The sequence below is a fragment of the Brachionichthys hirsutus genome, chromosome 18 (genome assembly GCF_040956055.1).
Source record: "Brachionichthys hirsutus isolate HB-005 chromosome 18, CSIRO-AGI_Bhir_v1, whole genome shotgun sequence".
Classification (NCBI taxonomy): domain Eukaryota; kingdom Metazoa; phylum Chordata; class Actinopteri; order Lophiiformes; family Brachionichthyidae; genus Brachionichthys; species Brachionichthys hirsutus.
Genome location: NC_090914.1, coordinates 6,328,815 through 6,347,331, shown reverse-complemented (window position 1 = coordinate 6,347,331; position 18,517 = coordinate 6,328,815). Strand labels below are relative to the sequence as shown.

At 44.8% G+C, this 18,517-nt stretch overlaps 2 protein-coding genes across 2 annotated transcripts; one reads left to right on the top strand and one right to left on the bottom strand.

The window, feature by feature from the left end:
- Positions 1-375: 375 nt before the first annotated feature.
- On the bottom strand, positions 376-8,640 carry disp2 (dispatched RND transporter family member 2). The gene is made up of 10 exons (XM_068752381.1): positions 8,546-8,640; positions 7,067-7,211; positions 6,692-6,957; positions 6,224-6,253; positions 5,994-6,117; positions 5,382-5,497; positions 4,998-5,080; positions 4,635-4,732; positions 3,948-4,106; positions 376-3,678 (listed from the first exon to the last, which is right to left on the bottom strand). Exons 1-10 carry the CDS (start codon positions 8,638-8,640, stop codon positions 376-378), a joined length of 4,419 nt encoding a protein of 1,472 aa, XP_068608482.1.
- A 2,434-nt stretch (positions 8,641-11,074) lies between these two features.
- On the top strand, positions 11,075-17,905 carry pkdccb (protein kinase domain containing, cytoplasmic b). The gene is made up of 7 exons (XM_068752374.1): positions 11,075-11,668; positions 12,296-12,415; positions 13,948-14,219; positions 14,517-14,596; positions 14,900-15,007; positions 17,331-17,507; positions 17,799-17,905. Exons 1-7 carry the CDS (start codon positions 11,075-11,077, stop codon positions 17,903-17,905), a joined length of 1,458 nt encoding a protein of 485 aa, XP_068608475.1.
- Positions 17,906-18,517: the final 612 nt, after the last annotated feature.

Sequence of the window (18,517 nt, the reverse complement as noted above, 5' to 3'; positions counted from 1 at the left end):
AGTCTCTGCAAATCAATGCGATCCTTTAATATTCAGAAGTCCATGAACGTTTATGGCTTGTTAAGGTCAATTCAAGGCCAGCGACTGTTGCTACGACCCTGTATGCGATCGTCATAAAACACAGAGTAAACGTTGCAGCACGATGATCATTTGTGTGATGCTGGTTCAAGGCTGTGGCTGGAAATGCAGCTTTCAATATGCTGGGCTGATAAAGTCGTGCTTTCATGCTCAGATCTCATTCATCTGTTAGATATTCTGCCACAACCTTCGTTGGACAACCATGCTGCATATTCAGTTTCTGAATTTTCCTCTGACTTGTATACCAAACGACAGGGATTGTCTTTTGCAGGGTTGCAAAGATTCCCCCGGCTTTGCTCAGCATTTATCCTCCCTGTGTCGGCCTCTTTTTATCCAGATGTCTGGCAGGTCTGGCTTCCTGTTTGGTATGATGACGGCTTCTTCGCTCTGACTTGTGCGGCCTTTATTGCAAGTCTCATAAACTGTTTCTCTCAGCGAGAGACGCAGTGTGTCTCTCTTCCCATTTAGGTGTCCTGGTTGTAACTGAGGCTCTTCTTCATTTTGAAGCGTAATGGAAGGCCCCGCTTCAAAGTCACTTGGGTACATTTCGTTTGAGTCCTCCAGGCCCTCACACAGACTCTGGAAGGAGAGTTGACCCTTGTAGGAGTGATGCAGGCTCTCCTCTGGGATTGGTTCATCTTTGCTGTGAGATGCCTGGTCAGCTGACTCCAGAGTGTGGCTGACAATGGTCTCCTCTAAGTTAGAAGATGAGGATAATGATGTATTACTCCAGTGCTTCACTATGGCAGATTGACCTCTGCATGATTTGCACAACAGGTTATCCTTCGCGACATCATCATCTTGTGTCAAAGTGTTTTCCCAGTACGGAGACGAAGTCTGGAAAGCAGAGGGTGGTTGACGGCTCCGGTTTCGGACGCTGCACAACTCCTGGGTGTCGCCGTTCACGCTGTTCCTGCCCACATCATTCCCACAGTACTCGATCTCATCCGAGAACACAGAGGGCTGGTTGGAAAGCTTACTGGTGCAGGTGCTGTTTTCAAAACTGTCACTCAGTCGATATGACAGTGGCTGCAGCTCATACTGCTCGGGCCCTCGGCCTCCACTTCCTGTTGCCCCAGTCTGTTTCTGTCTCTGATGACGGTGGTAGTTGGGGTAGAGATTGTCGCCTGCCTCTTTCTCATTACTCCTCCTCATTCTAGATGAGCCAAAAGCCCCATTAGCAGCCGAAGCTGGCGAGGAACCAATCTCTCCTGCTGAACACGAGGATGGTGTACTTTGAGTTTGATGTGAAAAACAGGGCAGTGCGATCTTCCCACAATTGTTCTGAGCTCCAAAGAAGCAGCACAGGGACTGAAAAAAGAAGGTTGCAAATCCGCACGCTACACATTTCACCAAAAACAGGAAAATCCCCAGTTTTCTGAACAGCAAGGCCGTGGCGGGCAACATGAGGATACCCATGGAGAAAAAGGCACCAGATACTATTGCTACGGGACACCCCATCCTTTTGGTGGCGTGTGCTACTTTCCCAATTTTGTCTGAATGAGGAGCCAAGCTGTAGGATATACAATAGTTAGCAACAAAGTCAACCGACAATCCTGCTGCTGCTGAAATAAACAGGGCCTCAACACCGCTTAAGTGCCATTCAAGAAGAACAAGGAGTCCGACAGTGACGAAAACGCTGCCTCCCACAGCTACAGTCCCATAAATGCTCAGTGGGATATTCCATGTGGTTAAGAGAAGCACGGCGAGTGTGAGGGCGACCGAGGAACCAGTTACGACCAGAGTTTCTGAGCTCAAAGACTGCTGTAGGTCAAAAAGAGACAGGTTGCTGATGAACCATCCGTTCTCTAGCCCACGTGGTGCTCCCGATATTTCCCTGTTAAACCATGTCACAATTTGTCTGTAGTAAAAACGGGTTCTACTGAAGTTGAAGCTGTAGAGGTATGTGGTTTTGAATTCCAACACAAGAGCAGCGATCTCGCCGTCTGCCTGGAAGTACAGTCCTCCTCTGTGTGCCAGATGGCCCTCGGCATGCCTCTCTGCCAGCATCATGCTGAGGCAGTTCTTAAAAACCCCAGGAGGAAAGGGGAAAGAGATGTTATTGCAACAAAAATGGAGGGAGTCGTTGCTCTCTGAGCACCGCCGAAGAGATACCCACTGTATCAGGTTCTCCACGAGACAGATGTTGTCTGTCTCTGCGTCTGTCGACGGTGGGGAATAAAAGCTTCGGTTCTGAATTCGTCCACACAAGTCTCTCAACCAAACCTGAGAATCTGGCCGGGTCATGTTGAAGTCTGGGTCAAGAACCAAAGACCTGTTGCTCTTTGGGTTCAAGTGATCACTGTTATCAGTCGGTTTGATGCCCCAAACAAGCGTTAATGTGACAGGTTTGTCTTCTCCATTTCTTTGTCTCTCAAACATAAACATGTGGCGATATTCTGCGTCGTATCGTTCAAATGGATGACTGGAGCGGAACAGCTGGGTTACCCTGCTGTCCAAGGTGGGCAGCTTCATGCCCGGGTCAATGCAGGACATGTAGGTGCCCCCGGCAGCGAGCACTGCAAACCAGCACACCCAGATATACCTAAACTTCACCACTCCGCAAGGCAGGATTTTCATGAATAGTAAATTGGTAGTGTCTGTCAGACCTTTTTTAAATTCTCTCAACTTCTGCAAGAGACTGAACAGGCATCTCTTGCGAGCGCTTGTGTCCCAGAAGCCGCCTGTGTTTTTGGAGCAGCACGGTTTCCACCCCTGCACAGCAGCAGATGTAGCGGTTGCTTCTGTGTAGCGCTCGCGCAGTACAAAACAGCACGGCAACCACACTAATGACAAGATTGAGCTCGTAAACGAGGCGGTTCCGAGGTAAACGGAGAAACATCTGATTGCTGTGATACTGCTGAGATAACCAGAAAAAAATGCCGCGCTGGACGTCAACCCCGAGGCTAAAATCAAATAGCCCACTTCCCGCAAAACCCTGCTTATTCTTTTCTCCAGGGGCGCTGAGGGATTGTGGGATAACTGCAGATTCCAGAAATCAGCAAAAATGAAAACGTGATTGGAGCAACTTCCCAAGAGAATAAGAGCTGCTAAGAGGTTGACTAACGGGAAGAAGGTCAGGCGAAAAACAACTTTGTAGATGAAATAGGAGGTCAGGAGGGAGCCTGTGATTGCTATGGCAGACAATACTACTATGAACAGAGACTGGATATAGAGAGACATGGTGACAAGAAGAGACGCAACAGCCAGGACAGGATAGACTGCGTCTCTTGCCAGGTAATACTTCAACAGGGTCTGCTTGATGCCAAAGTCCATGCCAGTGATTGTCGTATTGTTGTATGTCAGATCCCTGCCTTCAAGGCTATTCATGTACATTTCCATCATATGTTCTCCTTTGTCGATGGGTAAGAACAGAAGACTGTACTTCAAGGTGGGGATTTGATATTGAACGGTCTGTGGGCTGAGAAAGTCCTTATCTACCAGGAAGTGCAGGATTTGGAACACCACGCGGGATTGCTTACAGCGTGACGGGACTGAGGAGCAGCCGCCATGTTTGGGTCGCTCAGCACAGGATTCCACCAGATGCCCTTCATGATAAGATGGAGCACATTTTCGGAGAAGGTTCAGTGACTCAGAAACCTGGCGTGAAAAGAAGAAAGCATTTTTATTTTTGTATTATTAAATAAACACTCGGGTAGTAAAATGTGCACATCTTTGTCATGATGCAGTGTGTCACACTCATTTTCTCTTAATCTACCAATTTCAAATCAAATGACACGTTTGACATTTTAAGAAAATGCAATTCCATGAATCCCATAATAAACAAATTCTATTTTTATTAAGTTATTAACAAGAATTAGAAAAGCAACTCAGGCCATCAACGTCTCCAGTTCTAAAATCTGCTCTACCTGGTGTGAGGTGAGGCTGAGACAACAGGAGGCATTCGTGAGGACGGCTAAGTAATTCCCCAGAGACCAGCTCGGGCAGCAGCTGCCTCTGGACGTCCCCTCGGCCTCCCCCCTCACATGCTTCTGGCACAGGTCTTGGAACTGAGCCTGGGAACTAATCTGTATCAGACACAGGGAACATTTTTTTGAATACAAGCCCAGTTTTGAAAACATTTCACAAAAATCAATTCACTGCAGCGGACACAAGCCACCATGAAGTGTGGTGCTCATCGGCCTGTCTCTCTGTCAGACATTTTGGCCTGGAGCATATCTGACAAACTTATCACACTATGTTAAGCACACTTATTAAGTACTGGTCTGTATCCCCAAAAAAACCCTGGATTTTCCAATTTACTTATAATGGAGGCTTTTTCAAAACATACATTGTAAAATATGCATTCAATTCACTCACCAAAAATCACAGTCATAAGGGGGTTCAATATGCATTGTCATGAAAAATGTCTTATGGATCTGATCCAGAATGAGGTTATATTAAATTGTAACATAGAAATGTATTTATTGTATACTAATGCATTTGTTCCGTGAGTTTTTAAAAGGTTTTTTTTGCTGGAGGAAGATAAATCATCTTTCAATGACTCAGGTTTTAAATAGAAAGAGGAGTTAAAAAGTGAATGGACTGGAGTGTACCCTGGATTGCTCCACCTCACACATGGCATGGATGGCCGTCAGACTCCAGAGACTCGCAGCGTTTTCTGACCGAAACACCAACTGAGCCAAACGCTCGTCTGCACGGGGAGAGGCAGCCGGATTGAACAGACAGGAACAAGAATGACAAACAGTGAATCAGCAGTTGTCAAGAGTTCATATTTGTGAGGAGAAACCAGGGAACCAGCTTGTGTTACATCCCACTGGCATAACATATAAGAAAAACAGAGGAGCATCTGATCTAGCAGGTGGTCGGTATTTTTATTGTTACTGTAATCAGTCAGTGTAAATTTGAAATATTTCTAATCCATTCACATTTTGAGGAACCAATAAGGGCTGGCCTACCTGGAGCATCACAGAGGAAGGTGTCTGGAGACGACTCTCTAGCCAGCATCCTCTTTAGCCGAAGCCTGGAGGCACCCTGACCGCTGGCAGCATCCCTGGGATTAATGCAGATGAATATGAACACACGTGCACTTCTTTAAACTCATTAATCCCATTTAGTTGTGACGTGATAATAATGATAAAAGGTTCAAATAAAAAAAAAAAGATTATTATTGCATTAATTAAACATTTGCCACATTATCAGTTGTTTAGTGGGACATTTTGGAAAGGGGACCCTGGCCATAAGGTGGCGCTCTTTGGACACCCGCGGTTCACAGGATCGACTGTGGTTTATATTTTATTTTGCATTAAATTCATATGTTCTCCTCTCTTGTCCCTACTGACCTTTTACTGAACTGTTGTGGCAAGGAAGAAAACATTTTCCCTGGGCCTGTGCTCTTCCGTAGCTCCATCAAGCTGGACTGGCGGACTCCGATGTACGTTCCCCGTGGCTCAAAGCCCTGCAGGAATATCACACGTGCACACATAAAAGCTGCTGAGTGGAAGCTGTTACCCGTCTGTTACTGCAGGGGCTTATTGAACGAATTAGCATCGCAAGCATCCTTCAATGTTGTTTGAACTGCCAGAGAATAACACAGTGAAGCAGCTTGATGAGTGTTTGATGTCATCTTCAGAGAACGAGCCCTGAAGTAAGCACAAACCCTTAGATGTAGATCTCTTTATATTCATTATTAACGATGCGGTGATGTCATTCACATGTTGCATCTTCAGAATATGGGCTGAATCGTGCAAGTCCTCATGACAGTGAATTTGATTTTTGTGGTTCACTAAATCAGAAATAAGACTGAAGTACTGTTGAGCCTTCAGAGAAACAGTAATGAACACTCGGCCTGAAGTAGTGATGCTTGTTTTGGGGATGCGCTGCACCAAGGAATACCGCAGGATAGACGTTGTGTGTGCTTTGTGCACGACCGTGTGTGTGTGTTTGAGACTCACAAGCAGCGGGTCAGAGAAGTCTGGCAGCGGACCAATGAAGAGTCCAGCCAATGAGCATCCAAGCAGAAGCACAGCACCACCCACCAGCATGGCTAACGGGTAGCCGACTACCAATTGGGAATAACTGCCAAATAGAAAACAACAGAAGGAGTAGCCATCAGTGACACTGAGTAAAAAGATGATCAGATTTATCTCTGGGACTTAAACTGAAAATTGGATTCAGTACTCACCTTCTAAGAATGCATGGGAGTCCTGCGTCCCTGTAAATTGTTGAAAGCTTTATAATAATAATAATTCACATTTGAGGATGTATCCATACAAAAGGACAATAAATAATAAAGGCTATACATTAGCATCACTTTCCCACTGAATGACATCTCTCAGTGTGACTGAGCGGCAAAACATCCTGCAGCAAGAAAAGCTTTAGCAGCGGAAATTGTGAAACCATTAAAATAAAACTATTGCCTTGTTAAATTTAATGATCTTGTTTAATTAAAGGCAGTTAGACTCAACAATGGTTATACGCGTGGCCAGGAATCAGGTTCCCCGACATTTACACGCAATTTGTCAACAAGAAATACACAAAACACAAAAAAAGTAAACACTTCTATTTCCTTCTCTTTTCTATAGCTTTACGAGGCATCTGTAAAAATGATAGCTCAGACTGTCACACTGTCCAACTCTTCGTTTAAACACACCTGCCTGTCGCCACATGTCGCTGCGTTGGCTTCTGTGTCCCTCTTATATTTGACCCATGCAGCCAATGGCATCGCCCCGATGTCTGATGAGCAGAGCTACAATTGTCCATGTGTCCCACCACCAAACCTCCTTCAGCATGAGGAGCCGTCTTGTTTGAATGACAGTCGGGGCAGATGTTTGAATTGACTGGTCCATATTGCCTGCGGTGGGGACATATTTGGGGCTGTAGAGAATCATAGGTCCCAGCTCGAGGATCCTGTGGGACCTACAGAAAACACAATATCACTATTTCCCAGCCATTCAGACACCGTTTTAATGGTTTCTCATATATATATATATCCTGAATAGCACACTATACCATGTGTGAGACATACTTGTTCATAGAGTTGGCAGGACGAGGACGGTCTGCCAAGGCTGCTGCAGCTGTCACTCAGCTCCCCTTCAGATTGGATGACTGTCAACTGGGCCTCAGCGGCACAGTCGCTGTCAGGAGGGCACAGAGACACAGCTGGGATGTCGCTACAGAGACGCAAAGACAGCAGGAGAGGGAAATGAGAGGAACAGAAGGTTAAAAATAAATACAAATAACGTGTGCAGATATGAATGTTGGACTGAGAGATACGCAGGAAAGAACGATGATTTGGTTTAATCTGTTAAACAATGCAAATATGCCGAGGAAGATCATTAAAACGTAGGGATAACAATCAATCGCCTCCAACGCACACCGATTCTGCAGACCCAGCAGAACTAATGAGACAACGAATGGATTTATGTGTATTGGGTTGGCTACTGCAGGTAATACGGCACAATAAAAAAAAAAGAGAAGATAATAGTAATGAGAGAAAAGAGGAGACAGAGGATGATAGATGTCACAGACCCCGTTAAGAGAGGGAGATGGCTGATATTCCACAGTAGACTGGATGCAACCGCACTTCCTCTCTTGTCACCGTGACAACGGGGCAAGTCAACAGAGCCGAAGTGACCTCACGCAATTTTATTCACTCCATAGTAAGAAGCACATATGATGATTCGTCTGTTGCTGAATTGGTGGGATTAATGGTGGAGCTCAGTGAACCTTAGTAATTTGTCTTACAATAAAATGAGAAGAATTTACAGTATAATGTAATTACACCCCCCCACACACACACACTAATACAATAGCTACAACATGTCAATGACTCACAGCACGAAGCATCATAATTCAGCAGCAGCATGAACTACATCATCCAAAACAATTGGAACAACGCTCATCTGAAACAGTTGACTTTAAAACTGAACAAAGATTTATGTTTAGGGTGGACTGCGCTTATATGCTGCTTCTTCTTCCCCTTCACGGTGCCCCAAAGTGCTTTACAAAGCCCAGTGCATGTGTAGAATATTCACAACTTGACGTATCAAATGTAAAAATGCAGGCAAAGGCAAACGCAAACAAAATGGCCCCTATGAGTGCTGCACAGTTTTATATTATTTGATTATTTTTACTGATGCGTTACTGTGTTGTTTTCTTGTGTGGTCTGTTAGATGCAAGTAAATTATTGATGCATTATTATCCCTTAAAAGTAAGTTTAAACTCTCCCTGACCATCCCTTTGTTTTTGCCATGCAGCAGCACCGATAAATTGATGCAGATTGTTTTAGGGGATGTAAGCGAAATCAAAAGCATTATAAATAATATGGGATATTATTTATAATGATAATATAATATATAAATAATATAAATAAAAAATCTGGACTGAACGATACTCGCATCGACCACAGGAGGGGAAATAGCCTCTTCACGTCCTCCACTGTAAATCTCGTTTATTGTTCCACCGTAATCAAGTCGCACCCTCAGAACCAGAGGGAAACACTCACCTCTGAGCAGCCTTTTGGATCTCTCGTCCATCTGTGGGATAATCGTCCATCATGACCGCATCCGTGCTGTCTCCTGTCATCGAGCAAGCATCCATCTCCTCCTGGTTCGACTCTCAGACTGAATCCGAGGAAGGAAATGATCAATGCGCGTTCATTTGTTTTGATTGGGTCGCCACCATCTGCCCAGACTTGAGCCCACGACGATGAAAGGTTCGGGGTTTGTACCTGCGGAGCGGCGCATCGGGGCTCTTGGGGTTAATCTGCCCCCCCCCCCCCAAAAGCCGCGCTCTGATTGGCGGAGCCCCGATGAAGATGAGGAGGGTGGCTGGTCGCTGCCCAACCGACCGCATTACTGGAGCGCGATAAGACGAATAGGATGCGTCACTACCTGAGTAATTATCATGAGACAATACATCCGCTGTTTAAATGAAGGCGCAAAGAAGGTGATGATGCGTCCGCGTAATGAGATCACTTACAGAGACTTCCATCGTGGGGTCACTAAATACTAAATACTATCCCAAATACTACCTCAAATCAACAAGAAAGGGGCTGAGATCATCAGTATTTGATCATCTAAGCGCAGTAAACACTGCCTCACAAAAATGAGGTGCTCTATTTAAACTTATACCTATTAAATTATTATAACTTTTGATCCTTTATGCCTTTTTTTGAACAAAAAAGCCTAACACATCCACCCTTTATCTGAGCACCTGGGGTGCACTACAGCCCAAAGCTCCTCCTCCAACCACTTTCATGGTAATCTGCTCAACCGCATAATCTTACTCAAAATTAAAATTCAGACAACTAAATTAAACATTGTGGATTTTGAATTGGAACTATTCGACCAAGGCCCAATGTTCCATTTTAGTCATTCAAGCCTGATGCAAATTCAGACTCACAATAACTCACAATAACTCACAATAACTCACAATTCTTCTGACAAACCAACCAGCAAGCTAAACAGTCACAGGTGAAAACATAACCTGCTTGGCTGAGCTATTAAGTGCAGTTTGTTAATGTCTTCTTCGGGTAGGGAGACTCAGAGAATGAATTTAATGGACCTTTAATTGCCAATATTTCCCATATAAAGTATATCGAGTGTGTTTCTGCAGCTCCATATGGATTTGTAGAGGCAAATAGTTCAACTGTTTCCCTTGAGGAGGTAAGAAATAAAGAGAGAACCCGATCTGGCAGCACAGTCTGACTTGCTGCTAATAAGGCTGGTCTGGCTCTGGTTACAAGTATGAATCATGGGCGCTGGGCTTTGGGTCTGCTTGGAAAAGAATTACATGATTTATTGGTACAAAAGTCAGAGATTGTGAAAAGGAGGGGGCAAGTGAGTTTACAGTAGATAAAAGTGCTGTTGTGTGATTTTTAAATGAGAAGCAGAGACAGTGGATGTGGGGAAGATCAATGTTTCAGCATCAATAACAAAACTTAATTCATATCTTCTCACTCCTGCGAGCTCATCCATCCGTTTTACTGCTTCTCCTTCGCAGGCTGGAGCTGGAAGATTTGGGCAGAACATTCAAACTTCACAGAGAATGGCCCGATTCAAACCGGCTATCCTGCTGATTCATGTGTGGTGAAACCGGCTGATGCAGACGGTGATTTGGTTAATGCGTGATCCGCAAAGGATGCAGCTGGAAGCTCATAAAAAATATAACATTTCTGTGCTCTATTGTCCTCAGACTGCACAGAGAACTGCTGTGTTGGTGGTTGGCGTGCAGGTCTGCAGCTGACATGCCCTGCTGACTTCAGGCACTGTTAATATAACACTGCTCAGCCAGGCAGACACAGGAGAACACACGCACACACACACACACACACACACACACGCACACACACACGCACTCAAAGCCTGAGGTACAAACTGGATGGCTGGGATGCGCGTACTGTAATGAGAGGCGTGAGAGGTGAAAGCCTCTTGGAAATGCAGAGATAGAGGGAAGAACGTCCCTGAAATGCCACATGGGGGTTCTGACTGAGGCGCTTTGATGCCACCTGTTGGGCAGGTTTTGCAGGTACGAGCAATCAAGTTGTGTCTCCAGGAGTGGTCATGTGGACGGAAGCGTCTTTTTACGCACTGGATAACTATCGTTATCTTGTAGTTTCAATGACTTTATTACTTCAGGATAAATTTTTTTTGTTTAAATCTTAAATATATTTTTATGTTTACCCTTTTCTTTTCTTTTCTTTCTTTTTCTTTCTTTTTTTTAAATCAGGCAGTTTATATCTATCAGCACAGACAAGCTTCTTAATAGCGGCTCTAAAATCAGCTGCGCTTTAACGCGCCGGCTTTGAGTGACAACCTGAGGTCGGGCTCTTTTTTTTTTTTTTTTTGCACCGGGTGTAAAGTTACGAGCGGACAGGACACACCTCTAGAGGGAGTTCCCGGGAGGTGGAAACAAGAAGCTGATCACTTCTCCTGCTGTAAAAAGTCCTTTCACTCGGGGCGAGCGGCGGACGGGACCTCCGGCTCTGCGCCTTTTTACGCCCAAGCAGCAGAAGCCGTGCGGCGAGAGGATCATGCCCGGCATGGGCAACTCTTTGCGCGCGGCTGCCCTCCTGGCTTTTCTAGTTCTTTCAATTCTGGTGTCACTCCTGATTAGCAGTGTGCAGCAGTTGGGAGCGACAACATCTCGCTCCTCAAGCGCAGCTCCCGTTGGTGATGAAAGTGAGCTTGCGCCGCACCGCGGGGCGTTGATTCACCGGCTGGATCAGAGGCGCAGAGAAATCATTCCGCTGCTTTTACCTCATGGGGATATTAAAAACGGACCGTCCCGACATCACGGAGCACTAGACCCGACTTTGGATAACAGTCTGTGGGATGAGATCAGCCGGAGTTCCAGGGTAGCGCATATGGATGAGATGGGTTGTGATTCTCTGGCGGACATGCAGGCGGTGGAAGTTCTCGGGTCTGGATACACCAAGCTGGTTGTCAAAGTGCATCTAGCCGGGGGTCAGCCCGTGGCATTAAAGCGCGTCAACGAGAAGGGGATAGACATGGAGAAGTGTCTGGAGGACTTTAAGGATCCCGGAGGATGCCGAGAGCTCGTCTCCTACAAGCTGAAGAAAGAAATCGTCCTGTTGCAGAGGCTGCAGCATCCAAATGTCATAAAGGTAAAGCGCCTTGTGCGCGCACAGCCAAAAACGTCGTATTCACTGACTGGAGTACTTCAGGTTAATGTCCACATGCAGCAGTGCCATTAAAGCTGATGCGTTTTAATCTCAAGTAAAGGCATTTAGAACACAGCTGGAATATTATTAAGACTTTCCATAATCCATGCGCCGCCGCCGCGCACATTTTCCTTTGTCTCACACACGCAGTGGGTTGGATGAAAGGCCTCATTGGCTCCGCAGGAACCGTCCCTTGTAATTAAATTAAATTCACTGACCCTCTTTTGACCTTTGGGTCCAGTTTGGCATGCAGGGGCAGCACAATGCGCCTCTGTCTTCTGTATTATCCCCCCAGCGTTTATGCACCCAGACCGCCACAGCCCAGAAGCTGCAGTTTCTCACACGCAGCAGCCGATGCGATGGTGGAGTGTATCGAAATAAGCCATCAATTACTTGTACATATTTACACATCACTTTCCCCAGTCGTTGTCATGGGTACGGGCGACGGAGAGCGAGGTTGGCAGGACATTTGCCCTCTTGATTTACCTCTAAAATTAAGACATAATTAAAATCCATAAGCGGTAGCAAAACACCACCATGGTTATCCACAGTTAATTCTCCACTCCACAGCTCAAAGGTCACTGTGCAGGAGAGGCAGGAGAAAGAGGAAGAGTCACTGTCATTCTGGAGCAGGGCAACCCTCTCCAGATGATCCAGCTGCTCCAGAGTCCGTGGGAGGACAGATTCAGGGTAAGCATGCTTGCTCCCACTGCCAACTGTCGATTCGCGTCCCCTGTCATTTACCCAGTGTCCTACGCCGCAGCACACTGTGAGGCGAAAAAGTCCCTTTCTCACATGCTGCATGTAACGTGTGTGTGTGTGTGCGTGTGTGTGCGTGTGAGCCGTCTTGGTAGCAGACATGGAGGTTGAAAGATGAGGGAGGCAGATATTTGAACCTCCTGGAGGTTCGACGTCTGTCCGTTGGTGTATTTGATCAGGCCGCGGCTGGAATGGAGACGGGCCCTGGAGTTAATCCACTGCAGGCTAGAATGACATCTCATCTCACACACACACACACACTCAAGACACAACACTTACTCAACCCCCATCAGAGGCATGCTCACAGTTGGATCCAGCTGAGGATGAATTGTGTTCTTTAGGCTTCCTTGTGTGTGTGTCTTCATGCATGGGTGTGTTTGAAAGATGAAGAGAGATGGGTGGGAGAAAAAAAACAAACCCGCTGGAGTATTTTCAGACTTTGTTTTTGGATTAGTAAAACCAACATGACAGACTGCCAGTATCGTTTCAACGGCGAGCCTCGTTTTGCTGCATCACCCAAATAGCTGTTCATAATACCCCCTCGCGCTGCGTGGCCCCTTTCAGCTACGCTGCATCTGCGCAGGCTACAGTAATCCAGGGGTGTCTGGTTTCACTGAGCCCTGTTATTACTGCACTTCGATCCCACCATGTGACGTTCAGCAGACCCGGAGCATTAGCTAACAACACACCTATGTTTGTTGTGTGTGTGTGTGTGTGTGTGGCAGAATCATTTCATGCCCTGTCAGTGCATGGATAATTTCTTCATGTCGTCTTTATCCATTTTCTCATCTTGGTTTTATTGTAGGATTTAAACATCATTATAAAAACAGACTCAGGAAATGGTTTGCAGTCATGGCTGGTGAAGCATCTCAGAAGCAAATACCTGCAAGGCTGCATGTTTTGATATATTTTTAGGTGTATAGTCAAAGTTTTTTCTTAATCAGATGATTAGATAATAGAATAAAAACGTACAGAATTTTTAAGCAAACCTGGAAAAAGAAAATCAATTTTGTGGTGCTGTTTTTTGTTTTTTTCTGTGATGAGGAGTTGGGGTTACGGTTTGGATTGCTGGTCAGACATTGTGTAAATGCACCAACTTGGGCTTCAGGAAACCTTTAGTGATGTGCATTTTATATTTTATATGTAGAATTATTAATAAAAAACATTTAAGATTATATTTCGAATAATTTAATTGCAGCCATAATTTACTCAATAAAAATGGAAACCGGAAAATGAGAGAAATAATTGCTTATTTTGTCAGAATGAAAAAATGCTTAAATGTTATAAACATTACATTTTAATTGATAAAAACATGAACTTTAACATAGTTATTTAATTGTTTTTTGGGGGGTTTCCACTTCTCGTTTCAAGCTTTATGTAGTTTCTCTGTGACGACGTTTTTCTGCTCTTAAACCAGTAGCCATCAATCTAGCTGATCAGTTTCTGGCACGTTTGATTTGCAGGTGTGTCTGGATCTGGTCAGGCTTCTTCACTTCTTGTCCCAGTCTCCCTTGGGCTCCGTGGCCCTGCTGGACTTCCAGCCCAGACAGTTTGTCACCGTGTCCGGCGAGCTGAAGCTCACGGACCTGGATGACGCCAGCGCCGAGGAAACCTTCTGCCAGACAGATGAAGACTGCACCCTTCAGTTTCCACACAGAAATTTCACTCTTCTGTGCTCGACTCGAGGGGTGTGTGAGGGCCTGGGAGAGAAGAGGAACATTTACAATGCCTACAGGTCAGAAAAGTACAGTTTTACTACATGACAGTTGTGTGATGGATTGAACGACTGAATATAGGGCCAAGTGACATTTTAATGTTGCGGTAGTAAATACATACAGCTGCAAAATTGTGGTTTGACAGAGGAGGTGTGATGAATAAATTGGTACTTTCTGTGGAAAAAGTGAGTCCTCTGTTTAAAAAGCCTTCACATTTTTTCTGGCAGCTTTATGGATTGTTTGTTTTGACACCGATGTCAAGTCCTTTTCTGTGTTAACTATGTGACGGGACTTGAGTTGTCTTTACCTGGCCCCAGGTTTTTTTTCACCTACTTGCTGCCTCATCAAGCCCCTCCCGGACTAACACACCTGGTAGAGCACATCATGAACTCGACAGGTGAGGACAGAGAGAGACGTCTTGACATGACAGCGTGTTAAATATTGAAGATCACAAAAAGTAAATCGTTTTTTTTTTTATAATTGTAGTCTTGTAATAACATGCCTCCTTCTGAGCGCGTCTTCTGGTGAGCTAGACAATATCCTTCAAGCCGTCTAAGACTGCATGAATACGATTTGTTCCCCATTACTACAACTTGGGATTTTGATAAAGCATGACTAAGAAAAAAAAACAACATATTTTCTGAAAATTACAAAATGCCTTTATTGTAGTTTAAAGATTTAATACATTTGGTGTGTCCAGGGGAGCTGAAAGCTGACATCAATCAAACACTGGAGGCCTTTGAAAACATCCTCCTCCTCTACAAGTCTGGCCTGCACCTGGACAACATGCCGCAATCAATGATCAGAGGTAAGGGCTCATGGAATGAAGGCTGCTTTTTGTACCTAAGTATATTTATAAGTACAGTCGACTCTGTTTCATCATAGAGAGAATTGGATGTTTTGTCCCCCCTTTAAAAAGAAAAAACTTTTTCTACACTTCCATTTTAATTTGTAAGAATTTGGGTGTTTGCACCGCTCAGACTGTTTCTGACAGGTTTATTAAGCAGCTGGAATGAAAGGAAAGAACCAGCAAAGTGAGATTGATCCTGCATGTCGCTGGCTCATAGAGCAGAGCCGACGTTCATTAAAAAAAAAACAGTACTGGGATTATGATTTGTTCTTGACTGAAGAAGTTTACTTTCCTTTCCTTCCTGTAATTTTTCAGGATTGTCCTCATGCAGATTTAAAAACATTCCCACTGTTTAAATGATTTGTGTTTTAACAGACTCCTTATTCATTGCAGACTTTTTCCTTCCTTTGCTTTCAGCATTAACACTGAAGGCCTTTACTTTTCTTCTCTTCAACTCGCCTTGACTCACATTGCAGCCTCCCTCTCTCCTCCCACCGTTCCTCCCTGCCCTATGAAATATTAATAACAGAATGACTGGCTGCGTTCCTGTGGTGAGATTTTCCATCCCCCAGATGCTGAACTGTTTATATAGAGGGGGTTTGTGAATTTAATCAGCGATTCGGTGTAAAGAGGCCTGGCCACTGAGGCTAACGCAGAGAAGGAATGTTTTAGCTTAAAGAGATACAATGGGCCCTGTTCCTGTTGTGTGTTCAGCAACTTCTATAAAATCTATTGTATTTTGCCATATTTATTAATTTATTTTTGGGGGCGGTTAGCGAATTTTGAGACCTGCCAATCTTTTTCTTTAGTTTAAATTTTTTCTTGTCTCTCTCAACAAACCAGCTTGGTGAGAAGTGTTATTGTCATTCCAAGAAAATCACAGGCTGAGTAGTGCATAACCATAGCAAAGAAAAAAAAAACTGCACACAGTCCATCTTCTGGGAAAGTCCAAAGCCCACCTTTAAACCAGTAACGGTCATTAAAATCCACTGATGCCATTTGAGTTATGCTGTTTTACAGAGAGGAATGACACCAGTCACATGGTCTCTCTCTCAACGCCGCTTGGTAGCTGTAATAAGAATGAAAACAACAATGTGGAGTTGCGTTTTGAAAAACACTTGGGTTCATTAGCACACCATTTTAAAAATGAAAAAACAAACAAAGCTGCAGCCAAAAGACATATCTGAGCTCGATGTAAGAACCGACGAGCAACACAGCTCAAAGACAAACGGTGGAAATGTACGTGCATGAGAGCGCATTGGAAAACCTCATCAGGCCCAGAGTTTTAATTTGAATCCGATGACAGATTAATTGGTAAAATTATGCATCTTTTCCTATGAGATCATCTTTGATCTAATAGAGAGAGCCGGAATCGATGTTTTCTTTTTAATTGCTATGAAGTATAAAATGCGGAGTGGTTTTATTACATTTCTGAGTACCTTTGATTGTCTTGCAGGACATGAAGGCTCTTTTTCCATTCTTGATCTTGAACACAAAGAGCTTAAATTCACGTCTCTGTCTCAACTGTTGAAGCCGAGCGCCCCAACAGGCCTCATATTTTTTCTCCCCAGAGATCGATGCTTCAAACACTCCTTCTCCTTGTTCCCTATTCTCAGGCCCAGAAGGCAAATCCGTGTATCTTTTTCTGATTAACAATACCCCCCCCCCCCCCCCCCACCACACACACACATACACACACACACACACACACACAGAGACACAGAAACATACTGCCTGCTGCCATTTATGAAGGTTAACAGTTTGTAGCAGCGTGCCTCCTCCGCACAAAATCAGACAAGGCTTTTGTTGTGTGTGTGTGTGTGTGTGTGTGTGCGCGCGCGCGCAGCCACATGTATACATTCTTCCTTCTCATGGCTACTAATGCGTAGCAGATGATTTAAGTCTAAGACGTCCGACTGAAAGATTTATAATGATTAAAGCAATGCAGTTGGAGAGGAGATTGTTTTTCAGTGTCGAACAAAAGTTGTTGGTTTTTTTAAAACTGTAATAGACGTGGATGGCTCTGGGTTGAAAATCAAGTCTCAAGTCGAGGTTATTTGTTATATGCAGGATGGTGGTGAAATGCAGTTGGACATTTTCATGCACATTGTCAAAGTTTAAAAAATAGATTAAAAAACATGTTTGTTTTTTTTTACATGTTTCAATATATGTCTTCATCCAGCGCTGCACAGTATCAGTTCTCCTCATGTCCTCTCCTCAAAGAAGCGTTGAATCTCTGTGGCATCATGCATCGACGTTTGGTCTCCATTTCTGTGGTTAGATTACACCCTGATGCGAGGCATGGTGACGTCTGGAAACGAGGAGTACCGCTGCTGGCCGTCCTACAGCCAGCAGGGCTGCGTGCTGTCGGTCCACAGCGCCAGAGAGGCGGCGTGCATCTGCAACGCACACTCTCAGTGCAACAGCTTCACTCTGACTGGACAGAAGACGTGGACGGGTTAGTAAAGATGGATGTTATTTTTTATCTTTTATTTCCAGCTCACTTTAGCCTGGATGAAAGTCATGGCTTTGTGCCGCACGACTGCTGAAAGTGATCTGAGATATGATTGCTCAATAAATCAGGTCACATGGCTCAGACTGCTGGAGTAATCAGTTCGCTACTTTATTCTGTTCAGACGGCTTTTAATGTTACGCTGTATGCAGTTGTGAAGAATGTCGGGTCAAAACATGCCACTTGATTGATGTTGCGTTTAATGCAGCTCTTTTAATCTTTCTCCGTTCTTCGCAGGCCGACTCCTGGCCTCCTTCAGGAGCAGCTTCGGTCATCTGGTACCTGATGGGACGTCGGAGGTGTACGTGAAGAGAAGCCAAGCTCCAGAAGCTTCGACTCTGTGACTCCGAAGAACAAACGGATCAATCCTGTTTAGCTCGCGCCAGACGTAGATGGGCGATAACACGCATTTGTGATGTAAGCGTGCGCCAGAAGAGAAGGGCGGCCGCCTCCCGGCGAACCCGACTCAGCTCTGCTGCAGGAGGAGCGTGAAGGTTGGCAGAGGAGGAGACTTTGAAGAGAGGCGAACGAATGTGATGTATTTATAGGGCTTCTGCTCAGCGACTGTTTGATCTGCCTGCCAGTTCTCTGACTCCGCCAACTACTAGTTAAAGGGATTCCCCTTCAGGTACAATTAAGGAGAGGAGAGCCTTGTGCCCCCCCCCCCCCCCCCCTCCGTAGGATGCGCCAAAGAGGTAATAAGAACAGCCACTGCAACTGCAAAGGAAACACGTTCTTCTACAAATACACTTTGATGCTAATGCACTGAGGTCGTGGCTGGGTTTTTTTGGTACACCACTCATTCAAAACCAAATGTAAGCATTTACATGTTGGCAATGAGCAAGAATATTAAGTCCATTCCATAGCAATCTGTTTGTGCAGGCTTTTGTAAACGTAGTTTATAGTGCTTAGTTAATAAGCATAATAATTTGATCCAATGAAATGTAACTGTTCTT